This window comes from Corapipo altera, unplaced genomic scaffold (genome assembly GCF_003945725.1).
Source record: "Corapipo altera isolate COAL_440 unplaced genomic scaffold, ASM394572v1 61281, whole genome shotgun sequence".
Lineage (NCBI taxonomy): Eukaryota > Metazoa > Chordata > Aves > Passeriformes > Pipridae > Corapipo > Corapipo altera.
The window spans coordinates 4,176,761-4,204,611 of NW_020884921.1; the positions used below are offsets into that span (position 1 = coordinate 4,176,761).

Consider the following 27,851-nt stretch of genomic DNA (forward strand, 5'->3'; position numbering starts at 1 on the left):
AGTGCCAAATCCAGTCTCATCTTAAAAACCTCCAGGGATGGAGAATCCACCACTTCCCTGGGCAGCCCATTCCAATGCCTGATTACCCTCTCTGGAAAGAATTTCTCCCTAATATCCAACCTAAACATCCCCTGGCAGAGCTTAAGACCATGCCCTCTTGTCTTGCTGATAGTTGCCTGGGAGAAGAGACCAACGCTCACCTGGCTACAACCTGCTTTCAGGGAGTTATAGAGAGTGATGAGGTCACCCCTGAGCCTTCTCTTCTCCAGGCTGAGCAACCCCAGCTCCCTCAGCCTCTCCCTATAGGACTTGTGCTCGAGTCCCTTCACCAGCCTTGTTGCTCTTCTCTGGACCTGCTCCAGGACCTCAATATCCTTCCTGAACTGAGGGGCCCAGAACTGGACACAGCACTCCAGGTGTGGCCTCACCAGCACTGAGGGCAAGAATCACTTCCCTGGTCCTGTTGGCCACACTGTTCCTGATACAGGCCTGATCAAGCCTACACTTTCCTCTCTTTTTTTTTTTTTTTTTGTTTTCCTCCCTACTTTTAATGTGTGGATCCAAAAGTTTGCAAGCTTTGAAGGTGGCAGCAAGACTGGCATGCTGTAAGAAATGGTATATAGTGAGAGTTGATAGGGGACATAAAAGGGAAAACAAAATTGGGAAGTGCATGATGAAGCGTTATTTACCAATCCAATTTTAGGTTAAATTTACTCTGTTTCATCTTTTGTATTTAAAGCATGAAGAGATCTAAAAGTAGAGATTTCTGTATCATTTGATGAATTTGTTCCTAAAGTAGAGCAGGAATGGATGAAAGTTTGAAGATTGTGTGGAGTTTGGACATTCTTTGAACTGTGTAACTAGTGGGATTTCCAGGAAGGGGCAGCACTTAGGATATGAGCGAGAAGAAGAAGGCAAAGGCGATAGCATGGAATGCACTTGAACAACAACGGTAAGAATTTGAATATGCATATGAAAACTCTCAAGGAAGGCCATTAAGGATTAAAAGAGTTGGCAAAGATGTATCACAAATAAGGTGGATGATTAATGTGTGGAAGTATTATGCTGGCAAAAGAAGAGCAAAGTGTAAGTCAGATGAGAATGGAAGAAATACTGGAAGCAGCACAGAAAATCCAGCTTAAGAAGAATCAACAAATATACTCCAGAGAAAGACTAAAAGGGAGAGATGAAAATATGTCCAGTTCTGGGCAAGAAAGATCAAGAGTGGAGATGTTTAGAGGTGCTTGAAGTAACACAGAAGTCTAATTTTTAAAGTTTTATTAACTGTTAGACCATAACAACCATTTCTAGGTGACTGTTGGAGAAGGAGAAGGGTGGAGGTGGGTAAAGTAGAGCATTTGTACCTTGTGCAATTTGGGTATGGACAGGCACCTGAAGAAGGTCTGTAGTTTGTACTCAGCTTAGGAAATGTGATTTTGGAACCCAAATATCTGTCTTTAAAATCTTCCTTTTCTTTCTTAAATAAAGAGCTGTTTCTGAAATGCTATATAGCATAAACAGTTTTGTAAAATGTATTTCAAAACTGTGGTTCTGAAAGGCTACAGAAAATACATAAACCTGTACTAATCACCTATATTTTTAATGCAGTCCCTGGAAAATTATCTTAGTCTTATCCTTATCTTGTAATGCTAGGCTGGTCCTCTCCAAATGAAGAGCAAGAGCAGAAGTGCATGCCTAGATGCTTCCACGGAGAAGCCAGGCTTATGGGGAGCTTGGAGGCAGAAATCAGCTAATGAATATGAGATGGGTGAGGAGCAGACCCTATGGAAAACTTTGAAGGCTGAGTGATATCTGTTGCTGTGGCAGAGAGAAGGCTCGGAGGAGCAAAGCAGAGAGTCAGGGGGCTGAAGCTGCAGAGGTCAGAGGTCATTTAGATGCTCATCTGAACCCTTTTATTTCCATTTCTTAATGTAAAATGAGTAAGATGGCAGCTTACATATGGACAAGGAAGAAGCACTGTAACCCAAGAAAGAAGAAACATTTCCAAATCCCAGTCTGGGAAAGTAAACGGTTGGAAACAGTTCCCACACCTCTGTCCAGGGATGTGCATTCCCGCCATCAGCCACCATGCACAAGATGGGGGCCAGGGCTACCGCCATGCATAACATGGTGGCTGGGGCAAGATGGGCCTTGGAGGAGCACAGGGTGGGCAGAGGCCCCACTTTCAGTCACCATTAATAGACAACTGGTGAAATAATCCAGTATTGCATCTTTGTTCTGTGCATATCAAGATACACAAGCCAGATGGTAACGTTGGCTGTCAGTTCTTTAGTCTGATGTTAAGTTAATTGAAATAGGTGGAAACAAGAAGAAACTCCCTTTGAAAATTAGATCAAACCAACAAAGGGCCAAAAGCATTTCCTGTACAGATGGACTTTCTTTAACTCAAAGAGGCATCACAGCAGATCTCTTTCAGGCAGGAGTCATAGTGACTGCAAGGTGATTCAGAAAGAGATGTACTTGGAGCAGATCATACAATGATTGCTCATCTAAGTCGTGTATTCTGAAGTCTATGTCTTTGTTTTAGGTCATTATGAAGACTATGTAGAACTGGGGAAAAAAACCCAACAAAATTCCAGCAGAAAGTCCACTCCAATTATGTTGTTCTTAATGAGATTCTTCAGGTTGAGCACAGTCTTTCTGTTCAGCAACATGCAGACTCTTAGGCAAGAGGAAGGTAAGCTCACAAACCACTGAGGATAAACAGTCACTGAGAAGAACCAGTTGGTGAAAAAGGAAAGAAATGTGAGAGGGAAAAGGGCAGAAAACATGAGGGGACAGTGCAGAAACATGAGGGGAAAAGGGAGAAAAATGTGAAGGGAAAAAGGGCAGGAAACACGAGTGAAAAAAGGAAGAGAAATATGAGGAGAGAAATGTGAGAAATATGAGGGGGAAAATGAGAAATGTGAGTGGGAAAGGGGCAGGAAACTTGAGTGAAAAAGGAGATTGAAACCTGAGGAGATAAAAGGACAGGAAAAGTGAGGGGGAAAGTGTGAGAAACGTGAGGGGGAAAAGGGCAGGAAATTTGAGTGAAAAAAAGTGGGGAACATGAGGGGATAAAAGGGCAGGATAAAAGGGGAAAGTGTGAGAAACATGAGAGGAAAACGGTGAGAAATGTGAGTGAAAAAAGGAGAGAAACATGATGGGATAAAAAGATGGGAAAATTGAGAGGAAAAGTGTGAGAAACGTGAGAGGAGAAGTTTGGGAAACATGAGGGGAGGAAAAGGCGAGGATATGGCAGAGGGGAAACATGAGGGGAAAAGAGTAGGAAATGTGAGGGGAAAGGAGGGAGGAACATGAGGGAAAAAGGGCAAGAAACAGTGAAAAATGGGCAGGCAATATGAGAGGAGAAAAAGGCCAGGAAAAACATGACAGAAAAGGGTGGAAAACAAGAGGAGAAAAGTGAGAGAAATGTGAGGAGAGAAGAATAGGAAACATGAGGGGAAACTGGAAACACGAGGAGAAAAGTGTGAGAAGTGTGAGGGGCAAAATGGGCAGGAAACCTGAGTGAAGAAGGGCAGCAAATGTGAGGGGAAAAGTGTAAGAAATGTGAGGAGGAAAATGGCAAGAAAATTACAGGGAAAAGGACAGGAAATGAGAGTGAAAAAACAGCAGGAAAAGTGAGGGGAAAAGGGCAGGAAACATAGTGGGGATAAGGGCAGAGAAAGCCCATCCAGGGCTCAAGGGGAAGAAAAACAAGCTGCAATTCTGCCTTCAAAATCCACATATCATACGATGTGGCACCTGCAAATCACCACACAATGTCATGTTCAGAATGCCGAGTGATGCAATGCATCTTGTGCCGGTGCCACCGGCTCCGCCTCCAGCTTTTGCATTTGCTGGTGCTCCAACACCACCCCTGAACACCCCCAGCATTCAGCAACAGTCCTGAAACCACTCAGCTCCCAATAGCCAGCCCGGAACTCCCTCAGCCCTGAGCACACAGTGCAGGACTGCTCCCCCCAGCACCCAGCCCTGGGGTCTTGGCCACTCCACAGAATCCTCACCCCTTTGAGAACCCTGAGGCACTACAACACCTTGATCCCACCCAGCACCTGGACCCAGAGCATCCTCAGCCCACATCACCCTCACTGGCATGTGGGGCTGTGGGGAGAGGACAGTGAGTGGCGGGAGGTGGCCTCTGCATCACCCGTGTCCCCTACAGGTGCCCCCAGCTGAGCTTGCAGGGGCCTTGGAACTTACGACTTTCTAGGACAGCCAAGGTGCTCCCAAACTGCTGCCCATAGACCCTCCTGTGCCCTTATCCCCCTGGCCGCCACCTGGACTGATTCCAGGGTACCACCCATTTTGACATCCTCCCTTCCCAGGGGTCCCTGATACCTGCAGCCATCTGCAAGGAAGAGTAGAGGGATGTAGAGCTGGGGATGGGGCACCTCTGGGGCTGGGACATCACCTGCCCCTACTCTCACCTGCTCATTTTTTCAGTCCTTATAGCTTACCTCCAGCACAGCCAATTCTCTCAGGTACTGGATATCTTTCTCCATGGCATTCCACCTGCTTGGTCACATTACTAGATCATCCTTGAGATAATAGCTTTCCCTCACACTTGAGGTGAGTCACCTCCAGAGGCTGAGAGTTTCTGTCCTCTTCCCAATTCCCTTGTGTGGTGGGTTGACCTTGGCTGGACACCAGATGCCCACCAAGCCACTCTATCACTCTCTTTCCCAGTTGGGCAGGGGAGAGAATAAGGTGGAAAAACAACTCGTGGGTTGGGATAAGGTAGTTTATTTAAAGTGAAAGCAAAGCGGAAGCTTGAGCATGCAAAAGCAAAGCAAAAGATAGCAGGGTTTATTCTCTACTTCCCATGAGCAGCGATGTCCAGCCACTCCTGAGATACAGGGCTTCAGCATGTGTAATGGTTCCTCAGCAGACAGCCAATTGGAGACAATGAATGCCTTCCTGATCCTTGCCTCAGCTTTTGTATCTGAGCTGACATCATGCAGTATGGAATATCTCTTTGGTCAGTTTGGGTCAGCTGGCCTACTTGTGTCCCCTCCCAGGATCCTGCCCTCAGTTGAGGAAGGAATGTTACAGTGCTGATGCTGTGCTCAGCAGTAGTCAAAACATTGGTGTGTTATCAACACCCTTCTAACTATTAATGCAAAGCACAGCACTGTGAGGGCTACTGTGGGGAAATGAACTCCAGCTCAGCCAGCCCCAATACACCCTGTTAATGCCCACATCCTGGGAACAGGGATCCCACTTGCTTGGCTTCAGTACCATCTAGTTTCATATCGTTGGCCATGATATCCCAGCATGGGAACAGCCAGGTCACAAGGGCCTCACCCAACTGGTGGCTGAAATCTTTTCGCATATCTCAGAGCTGCACACGCACCATGATTTGGTTTCCAGGATCCTCCACAGAGCTCTCTCTGCATTCCCCTTTTATTAACCTCTTTGTGTAAACAGTACCTAGTGTTGCCATTCAATTAATTAGAATTTCCAGGACTTTTTGCAAACTCAGTGTTTTGATTCACACGCTCCTTCTCAGCTCCAAGGCCTAAATATTCCCTTCTGATTCTAATTAACTGAATGCAGGTGCTGCTGGATTAACTTGTTCCTACGCTATTCTAGGGATAATTCATTGTATCAACTAACTCTTACTAACTGGCATAATGTCATGGTGTGTACCTCTCACCCATATGCCTTCTTGGCCACACCTGACCTTGTGATTAGTGGTACTAACAATACTTTTAATATTACCGTAAATGATCTGTATTATTTTAGCTGTATCACTACCCCTAGCTGGGCTCAGAGGGTGGTGGAGGTGAGGGATTTGGGGTGTATGATGGAAAAATCTCTCCACACCAAACAGGAGTAAACTAGCCCTCTCCAGAAAGACCACATACACACAGGACATTCACATGAAAGGCAGCTGAGAAGGGGTCATAAACCATCAAAGACCCACAAAGAGCCCCCCAGACTCATTCCTAAGACCTTTTACCACCAGAGATACTGCACATGATACAAGTGATACAATAACATACTTAACCTCTGTTACTCTTGTTCTCCCCCCTCCTTCTATTATTTCCTATTTCTTTATATCTCTCTCTTTCTGCCTTACACTTACTGTTAAATAAAATCCATATTATTGACTTTGGCATATGGTCTCACTTGTACCTTAATTTGGGCAGAGGCTTTTATAATAATTTTAAAAACTGAATCATAACAAGCTCTATTATTTTTATTTTTTTTTTAACTGAGAAAGGAAACCACAGGTGTTTTTTCCAGCCACGTGCTGTTAGCACTAAGGAATGAATTTTCATGATGGAGAAAAAAGTGTTTTCAAAGTGAGAGGAGGGGGAAGGAATGTGCTTGAAGTTGCAGGCAAAAAAGTTAACGGAGCAGTTCTACTTTCATAGCAAGAGCTATAGAGGTTTTTTTCTTCTTGAGTCTTTGTAGGATGACAAATCTCTCTCTTTTTCTCTCAATGTTTCTGTTCCTTTTGTTTTGAACTAGGTAAACTCTTTCTTTTTTCCCCTCTCTTTCATGAACTTCTCCCCTGTTTTGTAAGTTACATTCGTTCCGCTTACTTCGACATATGGTTCTTAATTCCCTAGAGAGATCTTCTCTGGCTCTCATTTTCCATCTTGGTCCTTGCTGACCACCTACTGAATGGTCATGTTTTTTATAAATCATTAGAATAAAAGGAGGGTTAATTTCCATGGTGCTTCCTTTATCCTCTTAAAATACAATGAGATGCCATGAAAATGCATTGAAATGAGTTTCTGTTTCTAGCAACACTTTTTGTATTTGCAGGAAGGTAGCAAGTGCTATAAGCACTGGAGTTCCAAGAGCGTTGGCACTGGGAGACTTGAGTAATTCAAGCAAGGAAGATAACATGTGGCATAAGAAAATCAATGACGGACTTCTCATGCTACTACTAACCAGTTACCAGTTAAAATCAGTTAACATACAGAGGACCATTTGAAAAAGAAAAAAAAAATCAGAAAAGACATAATAAAAAAAAAAAATCTTTCCTGAAGGTCAGAGCGGTTGATGAATTTGCACAGTTTACTTGCCTCCAAGTTACTGGAACATGAGCTCTCAATGTGTGGTAGCTTTTGGAGAGATATGGAGAGTGTAAAGAGGTGTGGAGAGAAGATACCATGTTGCCCTCAGACTTGGCAAGAGGCTTCTGGAGATAATTTGTAGACGTGACATGAGGAAGAAATAAAAAAGAAAGCTTAAATGGTATTTCAGTGCAAATTCTTGAAATCATTGATTCCTGACAGAAGTCCAGTAGGGAATGCAATTATGAACCAAACTTAGCCTTTGCCTCAGCCTGTTAAATTAATGCCTTATCTGTCATGTGGCCAATGGGTGCATATACCTTCAGAGTTTGGAAATAATACACATTATGTAAATTACAATAATAGATTTTAGTAAGTCTGGTGCAGGTATTCCTTTTTTCCCTGTCTCTCCCTGCTGTTTTGACCATGTGTTGTGCATGTTTCCAGTGAGGATAACGTTACATGGAGGCAAAAAGAAACTGGATGTTCTAGTGTGGGGTTATTTAATTATTTTTAAGAGTTTGTTTTGAAATTGCTTTCTTTGAGCGTTGGTAATTGTGGGGGTTTTCTTTGTTGGATTTTGAAAAGATGACAACTGATCTTTCTGTTCCCTGTACTGCTTTGATCCAGTCCAAGTGTTGCATCATTTCCATAGTCTGCAGGTCTGAGAACAGCTCTCAAAGTCCTGTCCAAAGCATGGACACAACCTCCTAGTTCTCAGCATTTTTTTCTCCCAGCTCCCACATTTCTCTGCGTCAAAATGCCAGTTCCTTTTTCTATCCATAGGATCTTTCAACTCTGGGCAACTTCTGATGTTTAGATATACATAATTTTTTTTCTTTTCTTCTTTTTCTCTTTTTTTTTTTTTCCTTTTTTCTTAGTAAGCTTGACCATGTTCCCAATTTATTGGTCCTTAGTGTTTCTGCTGTAGTGGTACTCAGTAGGGTAAGGAAAGAAGCACTGGCAGCACCTGGTCCATTCTGTGGGAAAGCTGCTGTTCACATTAGGTATTGCATGTTTGGTTTGAATAAGGAAGGAAGAAGCCTATATTTGAAAGATGAGACCCCAGCACATTAATACTCTGGCTGATCAATGCAATCCACTGCAGAGCCACTTGAGTGGGACACCGTACGATTATTTCAAATGCCCCATGTATTTGCAAGCATATGTATTCATGGGAATTCAGTTGTTAGGATCTTCAGATCTTAGGGGGTATTTTCTTTGAACTAATTTGCTGAACTGACAAAACAGACTGTAGCATATAATTTGAAGAATTAAAAGCTAGTAGCTGACAAATTTAAGATTAAGAATGGCTTTTATAGAAAAAGGTATCCGATGTTTGGTGGTGATGATACGTGGTAGAGCCACTCAAAAATGCTAACATGGCCTCAAAAGGACTAGACAAAGAGCAAAAGCCCTCTCTATTCTTTTTATGTGGTTTTTTTTTTATTGTTGTTGTTTTTTTGTTGTTGTTTTGTTGTTGTTGGTTTGGTTTGGGGGTTTTTGTGGGTTTTGTTTTGTTTTGTTTTTTTTAACTGACAAAGACACCACAGGTGATTTTCCCAGCCACTTGCTGTTAATGCTCAGGAATGTGTTTTCATGAAGGAGAAAAAAGGTGGTTTCAAAGTGAGAGGAGAGGGAAGGATGCTACCAAACTTTGGAATGGCTATGGCTTTTCTGTTTTCCTGACCCTGCTGTCCTGATGCCGGTGGCTCTGAGCCAGATCTCTGTGGCTCAGCCATGTGCCCAGGGAAGCTCCCAGAGGGAAGTCACAGGACTCAGATGCTTCTTTGAGATGCCATAGCACTGCAGCAGCACAGTGATGTGTGTGAGCAGGTCTGTAAATGGAACAAGCATGCCCATTTTTAGTTGGAAGCATTAGTGGCCAAAGGTGATGTTTCCTTTGGTTTGGTCACATCCCAGTTTCTTCTCAGTGTTCATCCTGGGGTACAGGGTGCATGTGCCTGGTGCATTGTTTGACTTACTCTTCGATACTTTCAGAAACAGGTTATGGAGTACGAGGAGCTTTGTGCTGCTTTGAGACAGGAGAACTTTCCAGGCCATTTTTGTGTTTGCTGTAGAGAAGGTTTGGTTGCTATGCATAAATTCATGAACCAACCTCGAGAAGCTGCTATTGTGATGTCAAGGCGATGTTGCTATGTCCTTGTGGTGTCAAAGGCATGTTGCTCTGGTGCCCAGAAGGCCTCAGTGTCTGAGCAGCTCTGGTGCTAGCTCATTGCAAGCAAACTCTGCTGCTTGAGGCGTTTTGAGTGGATGGTGAAACCCCAACTGGGTATAATTTTCTTTAGGTTTTCTCAGCGGACAGTGAAAAACCATCAGGAGTGTCCTTTCTTTTCCCTTTTTTCAGCGGTGAGCTGAAACCCCAACAGGGGTGTCTTTTATTTTCCCTTTTCTCAGCGGTGAGCTGAAACCCCAACAGGGGTGTCTTTTATTTTCCATTTTCTCAGCGGTGAGCTGAAACCCCAACAGGGGTGTCTTTTAGTTTCCATTTTCTCAGCGGTGAGCTGAAACCCCAACAGGGGTGTCTTTTAGTTTCCCTTATCTCAGTGGACAGTTGAACCCCAAGGGGTGTCTTTTTTTTTTTCCCCTTGGTGGAATACAGTCCGCAAACTTGTGCAGGACTGCTAAATCATGGAGCCATTCTCTGCTGCAGTTTGCAGTGTTTTCACTGTGGCTTATTCAGGATATTATTTGACCAATCTGGCACGTAAGTACAGGCTTTTCCTGGGTGGAGCAAAATATGGCTTTGGTATCACTGTGTCCTTTCTGCTCTTCATGAGTGACTGAGTTGATTTGAAACAAAAATGCCATTAACATGCCACTAGTTTGGTAAAACTCCTGTCAAGAGCTTCAGCTCCAAAAGGGAATGTCTGTACCCAGTGGGGTGCAGACAGCATTTGAAATGTAACCTGAAGGGGTTCCATTCCCTCCACTGGATAGTGTGTGGCAGTGGAGTCTGTAATTTCTTCAGTTGGCTGTTCAACCAAGACAACTTCTAAAACACAGACTGGGAGAGCTTGTCAGCCAGGAGAGCTTTTTTTCTCAATTCCGTCATTAAAGGATTTGGCTTTCTAACTTGACACTTTGCTGGGTGCTAAACTAGTGACTCCCTTTGCCATGAAGTGCCAACTCCAAAACAGTTGGTGTACACTCCTGAACCCAGGAGCTGTTCCCGTACTATTTCAGAACAGAACTGCCATGATTAAAGGGGATTTTGTGGAAGCTTTCCTGGAGAAATGTTTTCAGCAAGTCAATGGGAATTAGTGCATGCAATTTATTAGAAAAAGTAAAGTACAGGAAAGAGAGGAGAAAAAAGCTGCTTTAGCTGTTGGATGGAACAGACGCACCAGTTGTTAAAGAACATTTGCATTTTCTTGACCAAATTGCTGTTCTATATATACAGACCAAACAGGTCAGTACATAAACAGGGCAACATGTAGGCACAACCTAGCCTATTGTCCTGTCTTCTTGCTTGCTATGCGAGAGAACTGTTTATCCTGGAGGGGTCTTGTGAAAGGTACATGCTCTCCGTTGACTTGTTCTGTCACCACAGGCAGTTTTCTAACAGCATGTGGTTCATTTTCCCTTGCCCGCTGCAGGTCACCTGATCCATGGATGGAGAGAGGTGCATCCTTTGGTGAGCGCAAAAGGAACCTCTGACGTTCCTGGTGTTTAAGAATTGTGGAGCAAGCTGCAAGCTTGGCCTGTTGCAGTAGAGTGTAGAGTGTCAGCCTGGTAGGCTGAAAGAAAATCCATTTCAGTGTCTGCTGCAGCAGCAGCAGCAGCAGCAGGAAAGGGGGCGCTGGCTATTTTCTAATTCTCTGTCTAAGAACTCTTCAAGAGAGAAAAGCTAGCTTTGCAGAAAGAAGGTTGCTGGCTGATTCTAGCCAGGGTGGAGTATCACATTCAGAACAATATGCAGTGCCATCTCATTAGCCCATTTTGGTTTAGTTCTAATGACTTAGAATTCCATTTCTGTCAAAGTTTATGAGCTCTTTGTACAGCTGGGTATAGAGCTGAATAGAAATCAGGTTTTAAATGGTAGGTTACTCCCTGTCCCTCATGCTGCTGTCTGTTCACAGAGCACAAAACAACCAGCACCTCCTCTGGCTCCCTCTGGTCCTGAGGAAGAAGCTAGAGTGGAGGAAAATGACGGCAAATGTACAGCTGTTGTCACACCACTGCCTGAACAGCCCAAAACAGTAAGTGCCAGCTTTGGTTGGCACAGTCCTTGGTGCAATGCAGAGCTGCAAGTTCCTGGTCAGACAGCATTTGCCGGTCATGGCTGAAGATACTGAAGGCTGGAGTCGTGCCATGACATAACGCTTCACCCCAGCCACTGACACCTGGAAGAAGGGTTTTGAACTTTCACCTTTGGGCATCAGATTCTTGGGATTCAGAGAGGGGACATGAATCTCTCTTTGTATCAGATCAGAAGTAGTGTTTCGTTTGTAAATGCTACCAGTGTAAAAGTGAGCAGCTCTGTGCACAGTGTGCAGGGTCCCCGTCACCAGCAGAGAAAGCGGTCGAAAGACCAGCCTTGCAGGATGCATAGGAGACAGTGTCCCCTGGAGAGACTGAGTATCTGTGGAGCTGAACGAACAGCTCAGACACAGCTGGGTATAGGGCTGGGTATATAAATGAGGTCATAAGTGACAGGTTACTCCCTGTCCCTTATGCTACTGTCTATCCACAGAAAAAAGAAGCATCAGAACCTCTGATGGCTCCCCCTCTTCCTGAAGAAGAGGCCGAAGAAGAGGCTAAAGATGTGGAAGATACAAAGGAGCCACCAGAAACAGCTGAGTATAGGAGAAGGGTTATAAAGGACAGGTCAATCCCAGTTTTTCACGCTGCTGTCTTTCCACCAAGCAGAAAACCAGCATCCGAATCTCCTCTGGCTCCACTTTTTCCTGAAGGAGAGGCTGAAGAAGAGGAATACAAGGACAACTCTCCACCTGTTGTCAGACCATGGCGTGAATATCCCAAGCCAGTAAGTGCCAGCTTAGGTTAGCACAGTCCTTGGTGCAACGCAGAATTGCAAGTTTCTGGTCAGACAGCACTTGCCGTTCATGGCTTGAAGGCACTGAGGGCTGGAGTCATGCTATGACATAGCGCTTCACTTTACCGCTGTAAAAGTGCGCAGCTCTGTGCACAGTATGGAGGGTCCCCGTCACCAGCAGATAAAGTGGTCCAAAGACACAGGATACGCAGGAGACATTGTTCCCTGGAGGGACCTCCTGCCCCTCTCCACAGAATATCCAAGTCGCCACCGGCACAACTTAGACTACACTCTTAACTTTGACATGACTCAGGTTTGGTGAGAAGAATCTTACACAGCTCTACATCATAGAGAGAAGGTCGGGCTCTGAAGGGCTGGAACGCAGTTCCTAGCAGCCACTCCCTAAAGCCTGAAATACTGAGGGGAAGTCAGTTGAGCAGATCAGAAAAGGCAAATGCCCCCTGCTTCTATTCAGACGCTTACCTTCTAACTCCAGAGTCATTTTGTTACCCCTGTAAAGACCCCCTCATCACAGGTTTTGCTGTCAGGTGAGCTGTGTCTCTGCTTGCTGCTTCTCCCAAATCTCTGGAGCTGTCTTCCCCGCTCCTTATTGCTTGTTTGTGCTCTTTCCCTGCCCACTCCTTGCAGGCCCTGGTAGAAGAGCTTTTGGCCAGCCAGGACTCCTCAGCCCAGGTGAAAAAGGTGGAGTGGCAGGAGAGGATGCACAGACGGCGCAGTGTCTGCGAGCTCCTGTGAGTGTTAAGCTTTCTCACTTTCTCTGGGTAGGGATGGGCAGTGCTGCACTTTGGGAGGCCCATCATCAAACGAATTTTGCACGCTCATCATTTGTAGCACAGAGCAGAGAAGGGAGCACATGGGCGAGTCTGGCTACCTCCTGACACACAGTACAGCTGCCTCCTTGTGCTTGCTCTATGAACCATCAAAAAAATCATTCCATACAGGACCAGAGTGGCTGGGGACAGACGAAAGCTGAAACAAGAGAGATTCAGACTGGGTTAGGGAGAGCAAAGAGTTGAAGGCAATCACGCAGCCGAACTGGTGGCTCAGAGAGGCTGCACAGGTTCCAAGCCTGGACATTTGGAAGACCCAACTGCAGAGAGCCTTGAGCAACCTGCTGGGATCCCATAGCTGACCCCAAGTGCCGTGAGCTAAAGATTGGGCTAGAGGCCTCCTGGGGTCCTGCCAGCTTGAATCATCCCGTCATCCTATGATGATTGGATTGGAAATTCATACGTATCTCCTGCCCGCAGACATTGAGGGCTCTTTTGTCGTTTCACTGCTGAAGGCAAGAGTCATTGTGGGAATACTAACCTGGCCTTACCAAGTCTGTCTTCCCCAAAGAAGACCTTTGAGAAGTCTTGTGTCCAATGTAGCAAAAAGGAGCACAAGACCTAGCAGGCAGGAAGCCGTTGAGAATACCTGAGCTCTTTTGGAAATGGTGTGTGATTTCCAGAAGCTTGTTTTACTTTCTCAATGTCAGTGACAAAGAGTGATGCAGCTCTAGTCAGGAAATCCTTTAGGTGGAACTAGAAGATTGTTGGAAATCACTCAGACTGCCACACTGGGGACATGGTGCGTAGTCTTAGTTTTGGAAATTAGACTGTTTTGCTATTTAAAAGCTTGTTTGTCTTTCCCCTTCTCATAGACTGAAAGCCTTAGCTGCCCTTGAGAGGAAGCACTCCCTATTACAGAGGGAGTTGGGAGCTGTGAGAGAGACACTGGAGCAACCACAGCTTCAGAGGGATCTGCTGAGAGACAGAGAAGAGAAGGAGGAGTTTGGCCTGGAACTGCTGAAGGTATGGTCACCTTCTTCCTAGGCAGCACTTGTGGGAGAGGAAGTTGTGGTAGCAAGACCATCACAGATGGATGGTGTTTGGGGCAGAAGAAGAAGGGGACAGTGTTGTTCTCCTTGGAAAATGGCAATCCAACTACACAGGCTCCCTGGGGTGGTTAGTGTCCATGAGCTTATTGGGAGCACTGAGCTGAGAGTATGTCAGAGACACACTGGGGATGTGAAGTTGCTGCTTGAAGTCAGGGATTTTACTGCCTTTGTTGTCATGCTGTTCTTTGGTCTCCTCAGGCAGAGCAGTCAGTAGCAGAGCTGACAGGGGCTCAGAGTCAGCTGAGCGCAGAAATAGCAGATCTCCATCTTGCAGCAGTGAAGATGGGCGGCATTGGTGGGGCTCTTGCACTGCGTTGTGTGCACCTGAACCAGCGTGTGCTGCAGGTGAGCAGAGCTGCCAAGGGACTTTACAGCTGTTTGTCTACAGCTGCTTCTTCTCCTCAGACCTCTTGCCTTCCAGCAGCATGACTGACTATGGCAATGTTCCTTTTTTTGTGAGAGTCAAACATTCTTCATGGTAAATCTTCCTGTATTTGATTTCCTCTGTGCTTCCAAGTGTAGCTGGAGCAAGAGAAGGAAGTTCCATCAGCTGAAGTGGACAAGACAGAGAGAACAAAGATCCCTATGGCAAAGAAGATGAACTTGCGTGAAAGAGGAAACAAAGGGATCTGTGCAAAGAAGACCTACTTGGAGCAGCTGCTGGAGGAGGCAGAGGAGAAACAGGAGGAGCTGCGGGTGGATCTGCTGATCATGGCTGATGAGAAGGCAGAAATCCAAGAGCAACTCCAGAAAGCAGAGGAGAAACAGGAGGAGCTGCGTGTGGACCTGATCATCATGGCTGACGAGAAGGCAGAACTCCAAGAGCAACTCTGGGAAACAGAGGAGAAGCAGGAGGAGCTGCAGGTGGATCTGATGATGATGGCGGAGGAGAAGGCAGAAATGCAAGAGCAAGTCCATCAGGTGAGACCAAAAAGCTGGTGCATCCAGGTGGGCATCTGGCTGCTTGACTCAGTGAAGTTGTATCTGTTGGACTGGGCAGTGCCCTTGTCAAAGGGCCAGGTGGTAGTGCTGGAGGTCAGAAGGCTTTGTTTACTCCTTTCTGCACACTTGTGGATGGCTTGCAGAGCTGTTCTGTAGTTCTCTGAGTCGTCCTCTGCTTCTACAGAGACTTTCAGCGCACCTGTCAGCATTGGCCTCCTTTTTGGCTTTTGATATGCTGCAAAGAGAAGATTGTGTTGTGCGTGAATCTGCAGGGGGCTACTCTTCGCATGTGTGGCAAAAGAAACTCTGTAGTTCTGATGCCTGTTTCCGAGGCAGAAAACAGGGCTGCTTGTCTCTGCTGATCATTTTTGTTGTGAAGTCTGCAACTTTGCATAGTCCCTTTGCTTGAGCCTAGAGAGAGGGACAAAGCTGCAAGTCCATGGCTGCTGTCTTGTACTGCTCAGAACAGGAAGGACATCTTGAAGTTTTTGAAATTGTATTTTAAGGCATACGTGCAACTTTGTGGCTGGAAAGCTGCCTGGGGAAAAAGGACCTGGGGGTACTGATCAGCAGCTGTCTGACACATGAGGCAGCGTGTGCCCAGGTGGCCAAGAAGGCCAAGGGCATCCTGGCTTGGATCAGCGGTAGTGTGGGAGCGGGACCAGGGCAGTGACTGTCCCCATGTTCTGGGCACTGGTGAGGCCACACCTCAAGTGCTGGGTTCATTTTGGGCCCCCCATGACCAAAAGACATTGAGGTGCTGGAGTGTGTCCAGAGAAGGGTGTTCAGCCTGGAGAGAAGGAAGCTCAGGAGAGACCTTCAGCCAGACTTCAATAAATCACTAAATGACAGGGCTCACCACACGGGCCGTTTTCCTGCCAAGCACTCCCTCATTGCATGCAACTGCTTTACACACTGAAGTAGGTGACACTTTCATCTTTTTTTACTGGGTTTTTTTTTTTCCCAGAAGGAGAAGCCCTGCTTATCGTCACTTTCTTCAGCAAGCAAAGTTGCTTTTGCTCAACCTTTCTGGCAAATTTCTGGCACCAAAATAGATTTTGTTTGAATTTTAGTTTGCAAGGAGGCAGTTCTGGAAGATGTAGTAGTTTTGCATGAAAACACCTAGTGTTGGGGTGTTTTAGGGACATTTGTCATGAAGGAGTTCTTCTAGTGCCAGGCAAGCCTGTAGGGCCTTACACATCCCTTTCCAGTTAACTGTTCCTTTTGGCGGCCCAGGGGACTCTCTGCTGAGAATGGGAATTCAGCAGAAAATCAAGCCCTCTGTGTTCCAACTGGTCCTGGGGATCAGGGGGCTGGGTGCAGCTGGGCTTGATTTCTCTTTATAGCCAGTTTAACACTGTGAGTCGGGTCGAGTTCAAAAGAAGAACTTGCGCGAGCACAGAGGCACAAACACTGCACTTACCAATCCAGTACTATAGGAGGGAGGCCTTCAGCGGCAAGGCCAGACACTCAAGAAACGCCACACCCTTCCTGTTAGCCACCTAAGAGTTTGTTGGAGATTCATTCCCACATGGACCATGTTTATGCTGCCATTCTCACTTAGGAATCTGTGCCTCCCATGACAGCAGCAGCACAGTGCTTTGGGAATGCGTGAGCCCATCAGTCTTTGAGTCTTGCCACACAAATGTTGTATGGGACATTTAAACCTGCCTTCTCTTCGTTTCTGTGCAGGTCCTGCTAGAAAAGGAGCGTGAGAACATTAATTTATTACACATGCTCCTGCAGACTCAGGAAGAGCTATTCCAAACACGGCAGCAGCTAGAGCAGCTCAGGCAGGAGGTGGGAGAGCGTCGAGAGAATGGGCAGCTACACCTGACTAGCCAGGTAATAGAGTGAGAGGCAGTAACAAGGGCATAAAATGTAGGTCTTGGGACTGTGGAGGCAAGGACTGCTGCAGGCACTGAGAGCACAGAGCGTGGCAGGCTCCGGAGATCAGCACCAGGAAGCAAGGGTTAAAATGGAAGCAGAGCAGGGCTGGTCCCTTGGCCTGTTGGCCAGCAATCATCCCAATGGATTTCTGCTGGTTTGCTACTGCTAGCCTTGTTTTTTGAGGTGTTTTTTTCCAGTCAAGAGGGCGACTCACCTAGAATTTGAAACCGGCTTGCCCATATCCATTGCGAATCTGGGCCTCATGATGGGGTGAAATTGTAGATTGGTCTTTCTCTTTCCTTTCAGTCTCTGCTATGGCTGACAGTGAGAAGCTGCGGTCTCTGACTGCTTTGTTCTGTTTGACTCGAGGTGGAAGAGTCGACATCTCAGCCAGCGGCCTCCAAAGACCTGAGTTTAGCTTGGTTGGCTAGAGCACAATGTCAGTGAGGCCAGGGTTGTGGGTCTGAGGGCCGTAGGGGCCGTTCATTTATGCATTGGACGCGATGATCCATGTGGGTCCTTTCCAATCCAGAATATTTTGTGAGTCGCAGCAACAGATTGGCTGCAAAGCTGAGCACGATCTGAATGAGGCATGGGAACTGTTAAGTCAGAGTGTGCTGGAGGTTGAGCAATTGCATAAGATTGTGCAGGAAAAGAAAAGTCAGTGGGAGGGAGCAGCAATCAGAACAAGGAGCTACAAGTGTGTCTGCAGTCCTTGGAGGGCGAAAAGAAGTCTCTGGGAAGAAATGGAGCAGTCATCGTTGCAGTAATTTTTCAGAAAAATCTGTGAAAATGTAACATGAAACTGGCCATGACCTTGTGTAAAATCAGCCTCTTAGTTTTGCCCATTCAGTTTGAGAAGTGGACACCAAAAAAACCCCAACCAGTTAAGAGCATCTTCCTAAGGGCTTGCATTTGAAATATCATCTCAAGGCATCTCTGCTGCAGACTCTGACACAAACTCATTTCTTGTCGCAGATCTACACAGGTTCTGCCATCGAAGCTGCTGCTGCAGCAGCATTGCCTGAAGAAGCCTCCACTCCCCATCCTGAAAACCCAGGCACAGACAGCTTGTTCAGCAGCACAGACTGGGGGCCAGAGATGACAGAGGAGAAGAGCCTAAAGCAACTGAGTATGTCTGCTGTATTTCTTGTCCCATGGAGCAGTGTATTGTGGGCAGGTCTCAGCATGAGCTGTACCAAAGGCTCCTCCTCAGCTGAGTGTCACAGAGGCTCTTACACCTCCCCACAGAAACTGCTGTTGTGCTTTAAGGCAGCCAGAGAGCACTTGGGGTGTTCCTCCTGCCCCTGAGGGCAGCTCAGACTGGGTTGAGTTTGCCTGAGCATCCCTCTAGGCTGAAGGCAAAAGCAGGGAATATTCCCGGGTAAGCAGAATGTTCCCGGGTGAGCAGAATGTTCCCAGGTGAGCGAATGCCCTAAGGAATTCCTGCGTGTGTGTGAGGTCAAACGGAACAGAATAGCTGGCTTCCTAAATTCTCTTTAGACTCCTGAGAGGAGTCCCTTCAGTTGGGAAAAAAGTGGGTTGATCTGCACCTCCTGGGGTCTGGTCACAAAGCCAAGAAGGTTCTGTCTTGCAGTGGGGTAATGGCTTGTAACGGGGCTCAGACTGGCTGTGGCCTTACCAGTCCTTTGGTTGTACCTGCCCGGCCACTGCTGGCTGGTGTGAGTGCAGAGGCTGGAGCCTTCCTTAGCTCTGAGATTTCAGCTGCTGCCCCACCGCTGCAGTGTGGAGCTGCCAGAAGACAGCAGCCTCTGGTCTGGTCTGGCTTCTGCCTGGATTCGGAAAAGGATCAGCATCTCATTGAGGCAGCAGTCTGCGTCAGGCCAGCGCTTGAGGAGCACTTCTGCCCTTGGGACCTGCCACGGTCCACAGGGAAAAGGGAAATGGGACCGAGCACTGCAATAAGGGTTCTTAGCACAGTCGAGGGTTTGTGCAGCAATGCCACTTCATTTAGGGAGAACAGGGGTTTAAATAAGGTAAGTCTGAGGGGAGGACCCCAAACTGGGGAGGAGCAAGAGACAGACAACTCAGGGGAAAGTGTGATAGGGAGACAGGGAAAAGGTGGGTGGAACTCCTGGGTCTCCAGGGGCGTGGGCCAATGGTAGCTCTCTCTGCACTGCAGCAAACTGTAGCCAATCAGTGGCAGAGGAGCGGGAAAGCAGGGGACAACAGGGTGACAAACAACTTTTGGAGGGAAAATCTGAGGGAGAAATGTGGACAAGATGGAGGTATAACAAGCTTCATAAAATTTAACAATAAACTGGGGTACATAAAACTTCATAAACACACAACAATAAACTGGGGAAAACTGTCAGTCCAGTAGATGAATTATCCGGTAGGTGGCAAGTTCATTTAGTTTCCATATATGCTTCTCCAGGCAACATATCTTTCCCATTCTGTTTTTTCATCCGCCACAGGGACCCATCCCTGCTGTTCTTTAAAACGTAAAGACATTCTTTTCACCAACTGCTGAAAGGTGGAGAAGATGCCCTCCTCTCCTGGAAAACACTTTGTAACATTCTTCCTACTCTGCAATTGCATCTCTTCATAACAATTCATGCCAGATGCCAAGGTGCATTTAATCTTTGGCAGTATTAAACCTTTTGCTGAATCCCCCACAGTGTTCATTCCCAAGAAAAGAAGGGTTCTGTTGTTCCAGATGTCTCCTTATGGCTTATAGATGACAAACACTTGCCTTGGTACCTGTTCTCTTCTGATCTCTGTCTGCTCTGACTATATCTCCCTGTGCTTACTTTCTTGTCAAGGTAACCCTTCAAGGGACTGTAGAAAATCAGACTTTTTGCAGGGCATCTCTGGTACGGAGCTGCCTGTCTTGTTGTTGTTGTTGTTGTTGTTGTTGTTACCCAACTGACCACAAAAGGCTCCCAGCCCCTCCAGACAGTGGGGCTGCATTTTGGATCTGCTGGAAGTTGGTTTTGATGCTGTTTTGAATTGAGCATCTTGAATTTTGTTTCTTTCAGAGGGCATTGTAAGCGTCGGAGATCCAGTGAAGAAATACGCTGGATGGGAAAACATTGCCCAAGGGTGAGTGCAACCACAGTTACTTCTACCAAACCATGGGCCAGGTATTTTGCTGGTGTAATATCAAGCATGAAGTCAGGCAGGCTCTGAGAATGTTCAGACACTGGGTTCAGTCTGTCCCGTCTCTCAGTGCAGGTCAGACTTTATAACTGTGGCTTGAAGGCATCGTCAAAGACAACTCCCTGCTGGCAATGCCTTGCCAGCAGCAAGGAGCAGAATGTGGAAGACCTCCTGTCCCTCAAGTGTGTGACACCTATTTGCCTGTTTTCTTAGGAGAAATCCTTTTTGTATGTCTCAAAATAATACGACCATGCTAATGAAAGGAGAAGAAACTTTATTGCCCAAATGAGCAACTTAGCACATGATAGCTGTCAGATAACAGTTCTCAGTAATACTTCTTTCTGATATTTTGCTGAAAACAATATTCAAGGGTCAGGATTATAATCACATATCTTAGAAACTGAAACCAGGATGAAAAAATGAACTCTCTTTCCTACTTGAGGCAATAAATCCCAAAAATGCAGGAATGGACAGACAACCAATGCACTTGAGATGAAAACACATCATCTGCCCAATGGCAGACCTCTTGTGGATCCTGCAGTTTTTAGGGGTTCATGGAAAACAATCACCCTTTTTTTAACCCAGCTTTGCTTAGTGAATGTCAGGAGGCAAGAGCCAAAGAAATTACCTCCAGAGGAGGGTCCTTAAGGTGCCTGGTGCACCTAAAAAAAGCTGCTACCAAGGGCTCTTGACAGAGAGGGAAGCTGCCTAAGGATCCTCTGTTTTGAGTCCTTCTCCACTTGTGTGTGGAACAATGGTGCTTTAACCTGTTCTAGCTGTGCCATCTCACAGGATGGCTGGAGACTGGTTTTCTTGCATGCTGGAGAAAGCTGTGTTTAGATCCTTTCCTCAAACAGCTCTCACATGTGTTCAGGCTTCTCAGAATGACGGTGTGGTGTTGCCTGAGTTTGGCACATAGGTTCAAAAGAGCAGAGTGAGAAAGCCCAACAGGACTATACGTAGCTTGGGAAAAAACACCTACATGGACAGACACAGAAAGGAAAAAGAGAAAGAAAACCTGTGATAGGTTTCACCCTAGGCCTTCCTGGAGACCAGCTTGTAACCAGGAAGGAACTAGGGAGGTGACCAAGGAAGTATTCTGTGCTATTCCTTTGTGTAACCTGAGGTATAAATAAAGCCAACCGGAGAGACTTCGCTCTCTTCTCTTCCGGTGAGGTTCGAGAACAGTGGATCCCTACGTGGTCTTGCTTATCTGAAGCTGAGGCCTGTATCGACTGCTGTTGACTGCCACACGTGAGGGGTGGGTGCTAGGCCACGTCCAGCTGTCCTGCTTCTCTTAAGGGAAGTAGTGAGATTGTGCCAGTTCTTTATTTTGCTGGTTACTAGATTTTCAGATTGTGCATACCTGTTTTGTTTCTGTCCCTTTGCATCCTTTTCGTTGTCCTTTTTCCCTTCTCCCTTCCCCTCTTCCCTTTTAGGAAGCTATTTGGTGTTTCCGGGATTATAGGTATATAGTATTCTCACTATATATCTGTATTATGTGTAAAATATATATATTTTGCTATACTTTGGCTGTTTGGTTTTTTTTCTTCCCTCTCTGGGAAGCAGGCTCTGTTGTCAAGTTTTGGAGACTTGGCGGGAAGCCAGCTTGAAACTTGTACAAAACCCCCAGATCATTCAGGTGTGGATTTGAGATTGGCACCAGCCCTTTTTCTTCCTGTTGGACCTAAGTTTTTTCTCTTGGACACCTTGCATGGCAGAGGGCTGCTGTGTTGCTGGCTGAAGAGTAGATGAAACCAGGTGTTTTATAAAGCCAGTCCTGTTTGGGCTGGCTTCCGCTCCTAGGGGCTAAAGTGTTTCACCTTTCTTTGGTGCTGTTCTGTTTCTAGGGGGTTTGGAACCGTTTATAAAGCCCTTGACACTGCCACAGGAGGACAGGTGAGTGTCAACAACCCCCACTGATTTTGCAGCTCTCCAGTTCTTTCCTCTCTGGTGTGAGCTGTTGCTGGAGCTTTGGGTCACTGGTAGATCTTTTCTCCAAAGGCAAAAGAAGCGCAGACTGGTGTCAGCCTGCCCAATGCATTTGGGACAGACTTTGTCCTTCTGAACTACCAGAAAGAATGCAAGGAGGGCAGTGGCATCTTTCAGAGAAGGATGCTCTGGCTCGGTCTTAATTGCTAAATAGGCATTGACCAGCTGATGGCGACTGCCATCACTCAGGCCCAGTTTCTCCTAATCCCAGCTTCAGACACAGATAGGATTTAGCATTTTTTCCCATTGATTTTCTTCACCAAAGTGCAATGCAACAGCTAATGGAAGAGATATCATGTTTGGAACACAGTTATGTGTTTCAGACCTAGCGAAGCTGGTTGACACAAGCTCAGGACTAAGGAGATGTTTATCAAGAGCAAAGACCTCTCCTAAGCAAAATGTCTATGGTCATGTCTTTGTGACTGGCAGCCAAGGGAGCAGAGAAATAAGCTGTTGCAATGTCAGTTCCTAAGTACTCTGATGTCAAACCCCAAGGCAGTTTGGCACAGCTCAGTTGTGTCATTCCAAAATCACGCACTCCATGTTCGTTGAGGTCTTGTGCAACAGACTGCTCCAGTCAATGGTTTCCAATGCCATTTTAGGTGGCCATAAAGAAAATCAATCTCCTACAACAGAGCACCAGGGAACTGTTGAAAGAGATCCGCATCATGAGGGACAAGAAGAACCCCAATATTGTTACCTATTTAGACAGGTAAGTAGTTCTGGTATTATCATGTGAATGTTCATTCACCTACTTGCAAGGCAAAGACTAAAAAGCCCTCTACTCCTGGTCAGAAAATTTATCTTTTTCTCCTTATTAATCTACTCATATACAATATATGGGAGGATGTTGCGTTTTGTCTGTATTAGTCTTTCCTGGCACACATAGTTTGAAGAGTGTTTTCAAAAACCTGGATCAGCCCTCTCTTATGAACTCAACAGCCTGTCAGTTCACTCTCTCCACGCTGTTTTGTTGTTTTGGGCTTTGATCTGTTTCAGGTGTCTTATGATATACATGCTGATAAACCATCCTAGAAATTATTTCCCTTGGACTGTTGCCACTATTTTCCATTGCTGTGGGTGCCAAAACCTAGGTTTTTGTTCCCGGAAACACATAATTTGCCAGTTTAAAATCTGGTTTTTTCTTTTGGTGAGTGTACTTTATGCAAGGTTTTCCAAAGGGTTGACCAAATTCTGTCCTCAGTGGTGCACACACTGCTCACCTGACAAAAGTAGTGAAAGTTGTGTCTCCTTGTTCCTGGAGTTCATGGTGGAATTTATGTGTTAAAATGATGACCCAGCTGATGGGATGTGACCCGGTTCCAGATTTATCTTTGCCGTTACTAAACTGCCTTTTTCCTTTGCTTACCATTTAAGGATGTGCCTTTCTCACTTAGGCTGCACAGACTGCAAGCGCTGCATAGCCTAGATGGAATGTGTCTCCATTTTAATCTGTCTTCATTTAGAAGCAGCGTGGAAAGCAAACTCAACTGTGGTCTTTTCCACAAGCCAATTTAGCTGTGCACATGCATTTCCACGCCCTTGTTTTCTTCTTTCAGCTATCTTGTCGGTACGGAACTCTGGCTGGTGATGGAGTACATGGATGGACACTCTTTGACTGATGTCATTACCGAGACCAGGATGGGTGAAAAACAGATAGCAGCTGTGTGTAAGGAGGTAAGGGATCCCTCTGGTGCTTCTGATGGCTTGGGCAGGATTGTCTTTTGAGACAGGTGGTAAGAGCAGGAGTGATTTCATACTCAGTTCTTTGCTTCTGTGGTGCTGTTATGACATGGAGAAGAAAGAGCATCTGAAATGAACTGCCTGCCAGTGTGCCTGCACTTACACTACTTTGTTCTTACTCTGTGTCACATTTTCTGTTATGATCCTGTTGTGATACATTCTCTCTCTCTTTTTTCCTTTTATTTGCTGTTCTCCATTTTGCCTCTCTAAACATCTGCCTGGAGCCTGTCTGCATTGCCTTCCTTGCCTGTAAAAGCAAACATGCCGGTGACAGAATGTTAAACTTATGGCAAAGAAAAATAGAGACTCATTTTTCACAGTCGTCAGCTTACAAAGATAGCATTGCACCCAAAATGGGGTTTGCTTCTGAAAACTGACTAATGAGCTACTTCCAAGTCTGCTGTGGAGGCCAGCAATAGAAATCTTTGTCATGCAGCCACCTGCTCAAAAGAGATCCACTTCCTACCATTTTTGGCAAACTCCCGTTTGTTCTCTGGATGGAGAGAGAGCACATGCACTGCAGCAGCAGTCATTCTGGCTGGGTTTGCAGGGCACAGTCTGTAACAGCAATTGCCCTTTCTCTTTCAAAAGCTGATCTGCCTTGACTTAGAAGGGTATTGCTCTACTAGGGTTGGAGCAACAAGCTCTTCCTCAGGACAATACCATGTTGTGGCATTCCTGACCATTCCCCCAGAAGTTAAATCTTTGAGAGCAGTTTCCTTTCTTGTGTGACGAAATCAGATTTTTACCCTCCTGTTTCTTTTTTCCCCCTCAGTGCCTGCAAGGACTGGCTTTCCTTCACTCCAACCAGGTGATCCACAGAGACATCAAAAGCGACAACATACTCCTGGGCCTGGACGGATCTGTCAAGCTGGGTAGGTATTCTTGGTCAGCTGCAGCATTTCCAGGATATGCTGTGAGGGCTGCTTTTGAGGTACTCCCAGTTGTCCAGAAGTGGTGCTTGTGGGAGTGCAAGGACCCCTGCTGCCAGCTGAGAGCACAATTGCAACGTGCAGAGAGGTACCGTAAGAAACAGGTCAAGAGTGGGTTTGTTTTGTGTGTGTCCCTTCCAGAGGAAGGGAGTTACACTCTAAAACCTCAGTGAATAACTAAAATTCACTGCATGAACCCTGGAGGTTTTGTTAAGTGGCCAATTCCATATTTCCTTGGCCGCATCCCTAAGGAAACAGAGCACGGCCACTTTTCCAGCTCGAGTCAAGAGTGCATTCTCAGTCTTAGACTGGGGAATCCTTTTGCCTGGTTTCCTAACTGAAGCTGGCTTTAACAGTGTTCGTTTTTCTCCTCAGCTGATTTTGGCCTTTGTGCTCAGCTCACCGCTGAGCAGAGTAAACGGAGCTCGATGGTCGGGACTGTTCAATGGATGGCACCAGAGGTTGTGAGATGCCAACCATATGGCCCCAAAGTGGACATCTGGTCACTTGGCATCGTAGGAATAGAAATGGTGGAAGGAGAACCTCCTTACTTTCAGGAGACCGCTTTCATGGTAAGGTGCTACCAGCGCCTCGCAGCTACCAGTGTCTTTCTATTCTGTCCCATGTTCTGTCTCTCATGAGACAAAATCCCATTCCCACCAGCCTGAACCAGTTCCAGCAAGATCCACTTCTAAAAATGTCTGTGGAGCACATCATCATCTGCTATACCTTTGGTTCCATCCACGGGAGAACATCAGATGAGAAGTGGCACGTAGCCAGTTCAGAATGGGCTATCTTGGCCTTCAGCAATGCTTGGAATTTCACATGTTATTTTTGAACTCTCTTTGAACTCCATCTCTGAATGACAACAATTTCTCATCAGCAAGTTCAGAGGTGTGATCAATACCCTTTGAGAGGCAGTTTGAATCATAGAATTGTAGAATAAGCTGAGCTGGAAAAGACCCATCAGGATCATAAAGTCCAACTCCTGGCCCTGTGTCGGACACCCCAGGAATCACACCATGTATTGCCCAAACACTTCTTGAACTCTGTCAGGCCTGGTGCTGTGAGCACTTCCCTGGGGAGCCTGTTCCAACACCCAATCACCCTCTGGTGAAAATCGTTTTCTGATATCCAACTCAAACCTCTGCTGACTCAGCTTCATGCCGTTTCCTTGAGTCCTGTCACTGGTCGCCAAAGAGAAGAGCTGTGGCTGCATTTGGGTTTTTTTGTTCTGGTAGAGAAAGTTCATCTCTAACCCTCTGCCAGAGAAGAAACTGCCAGTGGACATTGGAGCTTAAAAAGTGGGGTCTAGGGGAGCAGCTATGGAGCTGGAAGAAACAGGTGGAGCCTCATGTTTCCTTTTTCTTCAGGCTCGCCACCTGATAGCCACACGAGGGACACCAAAGCTGCAGAACTCCTGGCTACACTCCTTCCTCTTGTGTCACTTTCTGGACTGCTGCCTGCAGACGGATGAGGACAAGCGAGACTCTGCCGAGGAACTCCTGCAGGTAGAGTGCGGAGCAGCTGTGGGCAAAACCAGCTGCCTGATGTCAGGGTTTGCTCCTCAGTTAAACTTCGAGGCATCAGGTGGCTTCCCTCATATCAATCTCCAGTCTTGGTGCTTTTCAAATGAAAATTAAAGAGGATCCTAGACCAGTTTGGGTTGGAAAGGACCCGTGAAAGTCATCTATTCCAAACCCCCTCCCATGAGCAAGGACATCTTCAAGTAGATCAGGTTGCTCCCAGCCCTCCTCTGACCTGACCTTGAATGTTTCCAGAGATGGGGCACCTACAGAAACTCTGTGCCAGTGTTTCACCACCTTCCTCATAAAAAATTTCTTCCTTAGATCCAATTGGAATCATCCCTCTTTTAGTTTAAAACCATTTCCCCAGAGCAACTGGCCCTGCTAAAAACTGTGTCCCCATCTTTCTTATAAGCCCCTATGCAGTATTGAAAGGTGGCCATAAGGTTTCCTCAGGGCCTGCTCTTCTCCAGGCTGAACAGGCCCAGCTCTCTTGGCCTTTCCTCATGGGAGTAGTGCTTCATCCTCTGACTGTTTTGTACTTTGGTAGTGTGTTCAGTTTTATCTGATTCTGTGGAAGCAGAAGGATGTTGGGTGCGGAGGCCTGAAATGGTGGTGGAGGAACCCAATGAAACCAGTGCCAGCCAAGCAGTCAGAGATTTGGCTGTGGGAAGGAAGGGGCTGTGGGGGGCTCACTGTGAGCCTCAGAGGAGCCCCAGCTTGTCCCTGCTGCCCAACTCTTAGAGGTTTCTGCCACCAAGCCCCACTTGTAGAGGTTTCTGACGCCAAAACAGGGACAGCTGAGCGGAACTTATCCCAGTCCCATTTGCTGCCTGTCACAGTTGAGTAGATGAGAACTGCTGCAGGGTTACTGCCATGTTGTGTGGCACATAGGGAGCTGCAGAATGTGCCTCTTGGCTGTCCCTGCTGGGAAGAAAGATGCCAGCCAGCACAGGAGGGGCAGGGGATGGAAAGGTAGACACTGTTCTCCCTGCAAAGGAGAGCTGAGTTCGTCAGTGCTCCGCCATGACTTGCTGCTAAAAACCTGGGCCTCAGTGGTCTTCAGAAGAACACGTGGACCTAAATCCTACAGGGATCAGCATTTCTTAGAGGTGTTAGAGTTTCCTGAGGAAAGGAACCAAGCCCTGGGACAGCAAGCAGTATTCCCACAGCATTGTCAGGGCAAAAATCCCAGCAAGCTGAAGATATCCTGATGAACGGATTAGCGGGATTATGGTCCCTGTTTGCCTGGGAAGGCAGGGTCCTAAACATGAAGATGGAGGTGCAGATGGACCACTCAGTTCCATTTCTCTGTATTTCTGGGAGTCAGAGCAATCCTGCTTGAGCCTGTGAGGAGCTGGGTTTGGAAAGTAATGGTTCTTTTCTTCTTTTCTTTTCTTTTCTTTTCTTTCTCTTGGGGCAGCATCCATTTTTAAAATCGGCCGCGCCTCTCTCCCATCTGGCGTCTCTGATCATGGCAGTGAAGCAGTGGAGGAAGTAAAGGAGATGAGAAGGACCACTTCAGGACAGCTTTCATCTTCTCTGATTGGACTCTGAATAAAAACTATGAAATTCCAACTCGATTGGCAGATTCCCTTCCTTACCACCCTGTGAATAAGCTCTACATTCACTTCTGAATTGTCCATCGTTTCTTAAAGACGGAAAGTCCTGTTTCTGTCCATCACAGGTAGGTCTCTAGGGCTCACTGATGCATCCAGGGAAGGT

General features: G+C 46.4%; 1 protein-coding gene across 1 annotated transcript; it reads left to right on the forward strand.

Annotated features, from left to right (window-relative positions):
• Positions 1-896: 896 nt before the first annotated feature.
• On the forward strand, positions 897-27,627 carry LOC113953575 (serine/threonine-protein kinase PAK 1-like). Its single transcript, XM_027656844.1, has 18 exons — positions 897-952; positions 7,937-8,000; positions 11,159-11,278; positions 11,773-12,066; positions 12,724-12,827; positions 13,742-13,892; positions 14,177-14,323; positions 14,501-14,899; positions 16,613-16,765; positions 17,789-17,942; positions 19,813-19,876; positions 21,784-21,832; positions 22,528-22,637; positions 23,485-23,602; positions 24,444-24,543; positions 24,976-25,172; positions 25,974-26,111; positions 27,550-27,627. Exons 1-18 carry the CDS (start codon positions 897-899, stop codon positions 27,625-27,627), a joined length of 2,496 nt encoding a protein of 831 aa, XP_027512645.1.
• Positions 27,628-27,851: the final 224 nt, after the last annotated feature.